Source organism: Hylobates moloch, unplaced genomic scaffold, assembly GCF_009828535.3.
Source record: "Hylobates moloch isolate HMO894 unplaced genomic scaffold, HMol_V3 SCAFFOLD_5, whole genome shotgun sequence".
Taxonomy (NCBI): domain Eukaryota; kingdom Metazoa; phylum Chordata; class Mammalia; order Primates; family Hylobatidae; genus Hylobates; species Hylobates moloch.
In genome coordinates this window covers 78,647,792-78,658,212 of record NW_026652280.1, presented here as the reverse complement: position 1 = coordinate 78,658,212, position 10,421 = coordinate 78,647,792, and the positions used below count along the sequence as shown (strand labels likewise).

At 38.6% G+C, this 10,421-nt stretch overlaps 2 protein-coding genes across 6 annotated transcripts in view; both read left to right on the top strand.

Moving 5' to 3' along the window:
• Nucleotides 1-10,421, top strand: part of LOC116468830 (rho guanine nucleotide exchange factor 2-like) — a 60,260-nt gene that overhangs the window by 24,190 nt on the left and 25,649 nt on the right. The window lies entirely within an intron of this gene.
• Nucleotides 7,255-10,421, top strand: part of LOC116467870 (olfactory receptor 1S1) — a 3,835-nt gene continuing 668 nt past the window's right edge. Inside the window, exons 1-2 of the mRNA XM_032151511.2 lie at nt 7,255-7,372; nt 9,603-10,421. Of these exons, the coding sequence (XP_032007402.2) occupies nt 9,659-10,421 (763 nt within the window). The 5' untranslated portion in view covers nt 7,255-7,372; nt 9,603-9,658. The remainder of the gene's footprint in view (nt 7,373-9,602) is intronic.

The following is a 10,421-nucleotide window of genomic DNA, read 5'->3' as shown; positions in this document are numbered from 1 at the left end:
AAAAAAATCTTAAGTGGCCAGAAAGGTAAACGGATCTCACAAGGTGTCATCCAGGAGAAGGGAAGGGAGATTGGACCTATTATGATTTTCCTTGTGACTTATTGGAAATAATATCAGCTTGGGAACAAGGTCTTTCTACTCTCCTGACATTGTCTCCCTCTCATTTTATCCCTCTCTTCTACCTATCTCCAAAATCACTTGTCTCTCAAAGATTTTCTTTCCATTCAGATGCCAGAAAAGAGGAAATCATGTCTGGAATTCCTGAAAATTGAAAGGCATTGGAGACTGAAGCAGAGATCTGAAGTTTCTTTCCTCCTGAAAAGCTTGGCTTACAAATCAGAGAGGAGTGAAAACACATGCAGACGGGAGAATCCACAAAAAAACTGAAATGAGCTAAGTAACTGGCAGGCATCTATATTGAAGATACAGACCGGCCTGTGGTTATCAAGCCCTGGGCTGGTTTGCACTTGACTAGAGAGGGGAATTGTATGCTTCTGAGTGACAATCTCTGATCTCTCCTTTCCGTTCTACCTTTCCCACCTACCAGTAGTCCTGCACAAACTTAAGGTGGCTGCCTAGCTGGTCAAGACCAATGTTGGATTCTGAAGAGACTCACCTCTGAATGATGATAAAAATCTCAGGAAGTTACTGGTTTCTAGACCCAGTGGCTTTCCTTATCCTTAGCAGAGTTGCAGGTGCAGACTCAGCAGCGCTTAGGTATTTTTCAGATTAAACTCTTTCTCCAGCTTCGGAGTTAATAGAATCACGGTGCTGAGCTCACCTGGGACATTCGGGTCCTTCTCATCCCTTTGGGATAATATCCCTCAAGTGTTTTCCTCAAGATGAACAGTAATTTTTACAACCCAATCTTGGTGAGATCAATGGCGAATAGACTGACAGCTCTGCTTTTTTTCCTTTGTTTTGTCTTCACATGCTCTTCCCACTTCTGATGTCCTGTCTGTAACTTAGTTGATTATTGCTCTTCACAGGGAGGGAGTTGTTTGTGCTGTCTGCCTTCTTCTCCCAGAGAAATGGTCAGCATTTTCAGAGCTCTTTTCTGTGTCTTCTCTAGTGCCTAATGGTGGGAAACACTTAGGAAATACCTAGAGAATTAGTTGAATTTTTTGACTAGAGGTTATGAATCCAAAGGGATGTCATCTCTAGTGGAAGGAAATAGGATGTGATCTTGGCATCAGTTGAATAAATGTTAGCATTGGAAATTGGAGATCCAGTGATTCAGCATTCAGGGCTTTTAATTGCAAACTGAAGACAAATGCTGGGTTTCTAATTTTACAGATAAACATATTCAAATGATATTGAGTGCTTTACAATACAATGGGAAGGATGGAAAAAGACATCCAGAAATGGACAGAAGCAAGAGAGGCTGCCCAGCCAGGGACTCAAGAAAAATTAATATATCCCTTCTTCCAATGCTTAGAGGTGCCTCACAATGTAGTACACTTATTTCTCACCCAAACTAAGAAAGTTGATCCCCTCTTCAATAAGAAAAAACTCAACCTATGGATTAAGTGTATCAATGAATAATATTTAAAATAATGGTGTAACAGAGAAGGAAAAAGGCAAGTTATTCTATTTATGCACTAACATACAAAAATCAGTAGCACTTATATATGCTAGTAGTGAATTATCTGCAAAGGAAATAAGGCAAAAAATTCCATTTACAATAGCTACAAATGAAAAATAACTAAGAATAAACTTAACCAAGGAGGTGAAAGATTTCTACCCTGAAAACTATATAAGTTTGATGAAAGATACTGAGGAAGACACAAATAAATGGGAAGATATCTTGTGTTCAAGGATTAGAAGAATGGATATTGTTAAAATAACCATACTACCCAAAGAGATCTACAGATTTATTACAATCCTTATAAAAATTCCAATGACATTCTTCACAGAAATAGAAAAAAATCCTAAAATTCATATGGAACCATAAAAGACCCCAAGTTGACAAAGCAGTCCTGAACAAAATGAATAAAGCTGAAGGCACCACACTACGTGACTTCAAAATATGCTGTAAAGCTGTAGTAACCAAAACAGCATGGGGCTGGCATAAAACAGATACAGAGATCAGTGAAATAAAATAGAAAGTGTAGAAATAAATTCAAGCACCTAAAGTCAATGGATTTTCAATAAAGATGCCAAGAACAACACATCGGGGCAAAGACAATAAATAGTGTTCGTAAAACTGGATATTCACATGCAGAAGAATGACACTAGACTCCTATCTCTCACCATACACAAACATTAACTTAAAATAGATGGAAGACATAAATGTAAAACCATAACCTATGAAACCAACAGAAGAAAACATAGAGAAACACTTTGTAACATTGGGCTGGGCAAAAATTTTTAAAATAAGACCTCAAAACCTCAGGCATTAAAAGCAAAAATAGACAAATGGAGTTAAATTAAACTAAAAATATTTTGCACAGCAAGGAAAACTATTAACAAATTGAAGAGATAACTTACAAAATTTCAAAAAATATTTGCAAAATATGCATCTGACAAGGGGTTATAATATAGACTATATAAGGAACTTAACAGCAAAAAAAATCCAATTGAAAATGGGCAGATCTTAATATACATTTCTCAAAAGAAAACATGGCCAAACGGATGTATAAAAAATGCTTAACATCATTAATCATCAGAGAATTCCAAATCGAAATTATCTTGGGATATCTCCTTACTCTTATTAGAATGGCTATGTGTCAGAAGACAAAAGTAAACAAATGTTAGCGAGGATGTGGAGGAAAGGGAACACATACATTTACAACTGTTGGTGGAATTGTAAATTAGTGCAGCCGCTACGAAAAACAGAAAGGGGTTTCCTCAAGAAATTAACAATAGAACTACCATATGATCCAGCAATCCCACTACTAGGTATACATCCAAAGGAAATGAAATTTTTATGTTGAAAAACATATCTGCATTCTCATGTTTATTGCCACACTATATACAATAGGCAAGATATGGAATCAACCTAAGTATTTCATAATGCATAAAAGGATAAAGAAAATGTGATATATATACACAGTGGAATACCATTCAGCCATAAGAAAGAATGAAATTCCGTCATTTGTGACAACATGGATGAACCTGGAGAACATCATGTTGAGTGAAATAGGCCAGACATAGAAAGATATATAGCACATGATCTCACTTATATGTGAAATTCAAAAAAAGTTGGCATTATAAAAGCAGAGAGTAGAACAGTTGTTACCAGAGACTGGAGAGGAAATGGGGGAGGAAAGGATGGGGAGGAGTTGGTCAATGGTTACAAAGCTACAATGAGATAGGAGGAATACATTCTAGTGTTCTATTGCACAGTAGGTTGACTCTAGTTAATAGTAAAATATTGTATATTACAAAATGGCTAGAAGAAATGCTTTTGAATGTTCTTATAACAAAGAAATGATAATTGCATGAAGTGATAGATACACTAACTACACTGATTGGATCATTATACAACATAGCTATGTATCAAAACATCATTGTACCCCATAAATATGGACAAATGCAATGTGCCAATTAAAAAATAAATAAAAATTTTAAAAATAATGCGGTAATAGAGAAGAGAAGGCAAGTTATTATTTTTACCTATTAATTATCTATCTATATCTGTCACCTATTTATATATCAATCTAGTCACAGCTAGAAAGGAAATATGGGTGGAATTGGAATCCTCATTTCTGCAACTTGTTCATGAGGAATATTTATGATTTCCTTAGTTTATTACTGTTGTGGCATGGGTCTTCTAGAAAGCAGAGCCTGAGCTGAGAATTTAAGTCTTGATGTTCTGTTTGGCAGGTAAAACCCCAGGAAGATTTAGAGGAGGAGTAGAGGGACTTGAATCCAGAATAAGTGCAAAGGAATGCAATGAAATGCATTTCTGTGTCATTGTTCACAATGAAAGAGTCAGGGAACATTACTTATTAGGTATGTTCACTCAGCATGTGGGATTCATATGGAAGGAGAAATTATACCTGGGAGGAGTCCATGGAGGGGAGAAAGGAAGGTATATTGATTTTCTCTGTTTCTTCTCATCTGATTTCCCATCGACTTTCCTGAACTCTCATATTGCATTAACTGGCCCATTGATGGCCACATAGGAAGTCAGAAACCATGTTCCTCAATATGGTTATTACTGTTAGTCCAGGAGTCATCTCATTTCCCATCGACTTTCCTGAACTCCCAGATTGCATTAACTGGCCCATTGATGGCCACATAGGAAGTCAGAAACCATGTCCTCAATATGGTTATTACTGTTAGTCCAGGAGAGGAGGAAAATTTTGTGTAGAAAGGGTTGGTACATAGGCTCAATGTCAGCTAGCTCAGAGAGTTTGGAAAGAAGTAGCAGAGTTTGGGAGGTGCTTGGTGTCACTAGAAGAAGAGACAGTATAGGGTTTGTATTGAATACAGTCCATTTCTTGTGTCACTCAGATCTACTCCTGCTCTCCCATTATTCCTAGATTCTGTGGTACAAGATGGTGACTGCTTTCCATGGTGATATGGTTTGGCTGTGTCACCACCCAACTCTCATCTTGAATTGTAACTTCTGTAATTCTCACGGGTCGTGGGAAACTTCTCCCCATCCTTCCCTCCCCCATTTCCTCTCCAGTCTCTGGTAACCACTCTTCTACTCTCTGCTTCTATAATGCCAACTTTTTTTTTTTTAATTCCACATATAAGTGAGATCATGGGCTATATATCTTTCTGTGTCAGGCTTTTTTCACTTAACATAATGTTCCCCAGGTTCATCCACATTGTCACAAATGACAGAATTTTATTCTTTCTTATGGCTGAATGGTATTCTACTGTGTATATATACCACATCTTCTTTATCTGTTTATGCATTATTAAATACTTAAGTTGATTCCATATCTTGCCTATTGTATATAGTGCGGCAATAAACATGGGAATGCAGAAATTTCTTTAACGTACAGATTTCATTTCCTTTGGATATATACCTAGTAGTGGGATTTCTGGATCATATGGTAGTTCTATTTTTAATTTCTTGAGGAAACCCCATTCTGTTTTTCATAGAGCGGCTGTACTATTTTACAATTCCACCAACAGTGTGTAAGCATATGTGTTCCCTTTCCTCCATATCCTTACTAACACTTGTTTTCTCCTGTCTTCTGACAAATAGCCATCCTAATAAGAGTGAGGAGATATCCCAAGTTAATTTTGATTTGGAATCCTCCAATGATTAATGATGTTGAGCATTTTTTATATATCTGTTGGCCATGTTATCTTTTGGGAAATGTGTATTAAGATCTGCCCATTTTCAATTGGATTTTTTTTGCTGTTAAGTTCCTTATATAGTCTATATTTTAACCCCTTGTCAGATGCATAGCTTGCAAATATTTTTTGAAATTTTGTGGATTATCTCTTCAATCTGTTAATAGTTTTCCTTGCTGTGCAAAATCCTTTTAGTTTGATTTAACCTCATTTGTCTATTTTTGCTTGTAATGCCTGAGCTTTTGAGGTCTTATTTTAAAAATTTTTGCCCCACCCAATGTTATGAAGTGTTTCTCTATGTTTTCTTCTGTTGGTTTCATAGACTGTGGTTTTACAGTTATGTCTTCCATCTATTTTAAGTTTATGTTTGTGTATGGTGAGAGATATGAGTCTAGTGTCATTCTTCTGCATGTGAATATCTCATTTTACCAACACCAGTTATTGTCTTCACCCCAATGTGTTGTTCTTGGCATCTTTATTGAAAATCCATTGGCTTTAGGTGGTTGAATTTATTTCTACGCTTTCTATTTTGTTTCACTGCTCTATGTGTCCATTTTTATGCCAGCCCCATGCTGTTTTGGTTACTATAGTTTTATAGTATGTTTTGACATCAGGTAGTGTGATGCCTTCAGCTTTTTTTCTTTTTGTTCAGGACTGCTTTCTCAATTTGGGGTCTTTTATGGTTCTGTATGAATTTTAGGATTTTTTTCTATTTCTGTGAAGAATGTCATTGGAATTTTTATAAGGATTTTAATAAAAATCTGTAGATCTCTTTGGGTAGTATGGTTATTTTAACAATATCAATTCTTCTAATCCTTGAACACAAGATATCATTCCATATATTTGTGTCTTCTTCAGTTTATTTCATCAAAGTTGTACAGTTTTTTGGGATAGAAATCTTTCCCTTCCTTGGTTAAGTTTATTCCTAGTTACTTTTTATTTGTAGCTATTGTAAATGTAATTGTTTGCCTTAATTTTTTTACAGATAATTCACTACTAGCATATATAAATGTTACTGATTTTTGTATGTTAGTGCATAAATAAATAGAATAACTTGCCTTCTTCCTTCTCTATTACCCCATTATTTTAAATATTATTCATTGATACACTTAATCCATAGGTTGAGTTTTTTCCTATTGAAGAGGGAATCAACATTCTTAGCTACAGTGAGAAATCAGTGTACTATACTGTGAGGCACCTCTAAGCATTGGAAGAAAGGATATATTAATTTTGCTGGAGTCCCTGACAGGGCAGTCTCTCTTGCTTCTGTCCATTTCCAGATGTCTTTTTCCATCCTTCCCATTGTATTGTGAATCACTCAATATAATTTCAGTATGTTTATTTGTAAAATCAGAAAGCCAGCATTTGTCTTTAGTTTGCAATTAAGAGCCCTGAATGCCAAGTCACTGGGCCTCCAAGTTTTTTTCCAATGTTAACATTCATTCAACCGATGCCAAGGCCATACCCTATCTCCTTCCACTAGATATGACATCCCTTTGGATTCATAATCTCTAGTCCAAAAATTCAACCCGATTCTCTAGGTATTTCCTAAGTGTTTCCCACTACTAGGCACTAGAGAAGGCACAGAAAAGAACTCTGAAATTGCTGACCATCTCTCTGGGAGAAGAAGACACACGGCACAAACAACCCCCTCTCTGTGAAGAGCAATAATCGACTAAGTTACAGATAGGACATCAGAAGTGGGAAGAGCATGTGAAGACAAAACAAAGGAAAAAAGCAGAGCTGTCTGTCTATTCCCCATTTACCTCATCAAGACTGGGAATGTAAAAGTTACTGTGCCTTGAGGAAAACACTTGAGGGATATTATCCCAAAGGGATGAGAAGGACCCGAATGTCCCAGGTGAGCCCAGCACCGTGATTCTATTAACTCCGAAGCTGGAGAAAGAGTTTAATCTGGAAAATACCTAAGAGCTGCTGAGTCTGCACCTGCAACTCTGCTAAGGATAAGGAAAGCCACTGGGTCTAGAAACCAGTAACTTCCTGAGATTTTTACCATCATTCAGAGGTGAATCTCTTCAGAATCCAGCATTGGTCTTGACCAGCTAGGCAGCCACCTTAAGAATTCAGAACAATTTGTGCAGGACTACTGGTAAGTGGAAAGGTAGAACAGAAAGGAGAGATCAGAGATTGTTACTCAGAAACATACAGTTCCCTCTCTAGTCAAGCCCAAACCAGCTCAGGGCTTGATAACCACAGGCTGGTCTGTATCTTCAGTATAGATGCCTGCCAGTTATTTAGCTCATTTCAGTTTTGTTGTGGATTCTCCCTTCTGCATGTGTTTTTTCTTGTCTCTGATTTGTAAGCCAAGCTTTTCAGGAGGAAAGAAACTTCAGATCTCTGCTTCAATCTCTAATGACTTTCAGTTTTCAGGAATTTCAGAGATGAAGATTTTCTCTTTTCTGGCATCTGAATGGAAAGAAAATCTTTGAGAGACAAGTGATTTTGGAGATAAGTAGAAGAGAGGGATGAAATGAGAGGGAGACAATGTTAGGAGAGTAGAAAGAGGGACCAATGTCTCTTTGTTCCCAAGCTGATATTATTTCCAGTAAATCACAAGGAAAATCATACTAGTTCCAATCTCTCTTCTGTACTCCTAGATAACACCTTGTGAGATCTGTTTACCTTTCTGGCCACTTAAGGTTTTAAAAATGTTTAACTTTGATACTGAAGACCCATTTCCAGGTATTAAAAAACCAAGTCCAGCCCAATTTTAAACTTCAGCTTCACTGTCAATTCAAAGCATGGGTCCTCCCTTGTGAGCTCAGATCTGATGTGTAGCTTGGGTTGTACAGCGGAAAGGTGGGAGCATATGTTCTTCCCTTGCTCTTTGGCCTCTCTTCCCGCAAACCCGTTGTTGTTACTATTGTTGTTGTTGTTTTAGTCATTTTGGTCTTTCCTTTTTCAGTTTTATCAGATCAAGGAGGAAGAACGGGGACGAGAAAAAGGGCAAAAGTGTTCATATCTGTTGTCATAGATACTAGCAGCTGGTGCCTTATATGTGGCAGGCCTGGTGTCTCTTGAGACCATTTTGGGGTTTGTCAGGGGCTCCCTTTTGGGACTGCCTCATTATGCGGTTCCCTGACAAGGACAATGAATTATGTCCCTGATCTCTTTAAGAGCTCTCTTTCATAAGAGAGCCACCTCCAGGTTTCTTACTGCTGCAGCCTTCTCTGCCCTGATAGGCTGTTTCTGGATTGGAATCTCAACAAGGTGACTTGACTCCGATGACCTCCTATAGCATCACGTGTCCTATGGGAAATTCACATATTTATGCCATGTCATGGGTGAAAATGCAGATTGCCCTACTAACCACCATCTTTTCCCTCTACCCTCACCATCTTTTCCCTCTACCCCTGCCATCGTGGCCTGATCCAGTGAGCCCCTCACCTTTAGAAGGAAGAGGCAAACAGAAGTCTTTAAGAGTATGTGTGCCCCCTAAATTTTCTTGAGGCTAATATGTAGCCACAGATGAAGTAAAACCCTGGTTGCTCCTTCTTGTACTCATTCTCCAAAAGCACTTGTTTTGGAGTTCTCCCCTGGCGTTAGTGGGATGAAGCACCCACACAATGGTGTACACTGACATAGTGATTCCTAACCCTCAGTTGTGTTTACTTCCCCAAACTCTTCACTTTCACGAGACTTGAAATTTCTGTTTTCTTAGATTTAAAGGATAAAGGTGGTTTGGCGACCAGTTTGGTCTTCTTTTTTTTTTTTTTTTTTTTTTGAGACGGAATCTCGCTTTGTCACCCAGGCTGGAGTGCAGTGGCACGATCTCGGCTCACTGCAAGCTCCGCCTCCCGGGTGCACGCCATTCTCCTGCCTCGGCCTCTCAGAGTGGCTGGGACTACAGGCGCCCGCCACCAAGCCCGGCTAATTTTTTTGTATTTTTAGTAGAGACGGGGTTTCACTGTGGTCTCGATCTCCTGACCTCGTGATCCGCCCACCTTGGCCTCCCAAAGTGCTGGGATTACAAGCGTGAGCCACCGCACCCAGCCAAGTTTGGTCATTTTTAAGTTAATTCTGCAGGTGTATATAGCATGTTTAGAATATAGGGTATGCCTCATCTATGATCCTCAGTTTGGGGGATTGAAACTACATTTAGAACCAACTGGAAAAATCACATTCAGAATCCTGTTAGAGTTTAAAATACTTTCTTTGAGAAGTTTTGGCCATGTCCTGTCTTTTTCTAAGGCATTTTCCAAATCTCTGCACTGCTGAAATACTTCCTTATTAAGTAGCACTTCCACTTAATAAGCAGAAGAAACTTTATTCAAGTGCCTTACTGCAAAAATGGCTGCAGCCAAATGATACCATGTTAGGTTTTCTTGTAGAAATATGAAGACTTTTGTGTTCCTTTCTTCAGAACGGCAGAAATATGCATCAAGGAAACCAAACCATCGTTGCTGAATTCATTCTTCTGGGATTTTTCAACCAGGATGAGCATCAAAACCTCCTCTTTGTGCTTTTCCTGGGTATGTACCTGGTCACCGTGGTTGGGAATGGGCTCATCATTCTGGCTATCAGCTTGCATACATACCTTCACACCCCCATGTATTTCTTCCTTGCCAATCTATCCTTTGCTGATATTTCCTCCATTTCCAACTCAGTCCCCAAAATGCTGGTGAATATTCAAACCAAGAGTCAATCCATCTCTTATGAGAGCTGCATCACACAGATGTACTTTTCTATTGTGTTTGTCGTCATTGAAAATTTGCTCTTGGGGACCATGGCCTACGACCGCTTTGTGGCGATCTGCCACCCTCTGAACTATACAACTCTTATGCAGCCCAGTTTCTGCATTTTGCTCACAGTCATCTCGTGGCTCCTCAGTAATCTTATTGCTCTGACACACACCCTTCTGCTCATTCAATTGCTCTTCTGTGACCATAACACTCTCCCACACTTCTTCTGTGACTTGGCTCCTCTGCTCAAACTGTCCTGTTCAGACACAATGATCAATGAGCTTGTGTTGTTTATTGTGGGTTTATCAGTTATCATCTTCCCCTTCGCACTCATCTTCTTCTCCTATGTCTGCATCATCAGCGCTGTCCTGAGAATATCATCCACACAGGGAAAGTGGAAAGCCTTCTCCACTTGTGGCTCTCACCTGACAGTTGTATTACTGTTCTACGGAACCA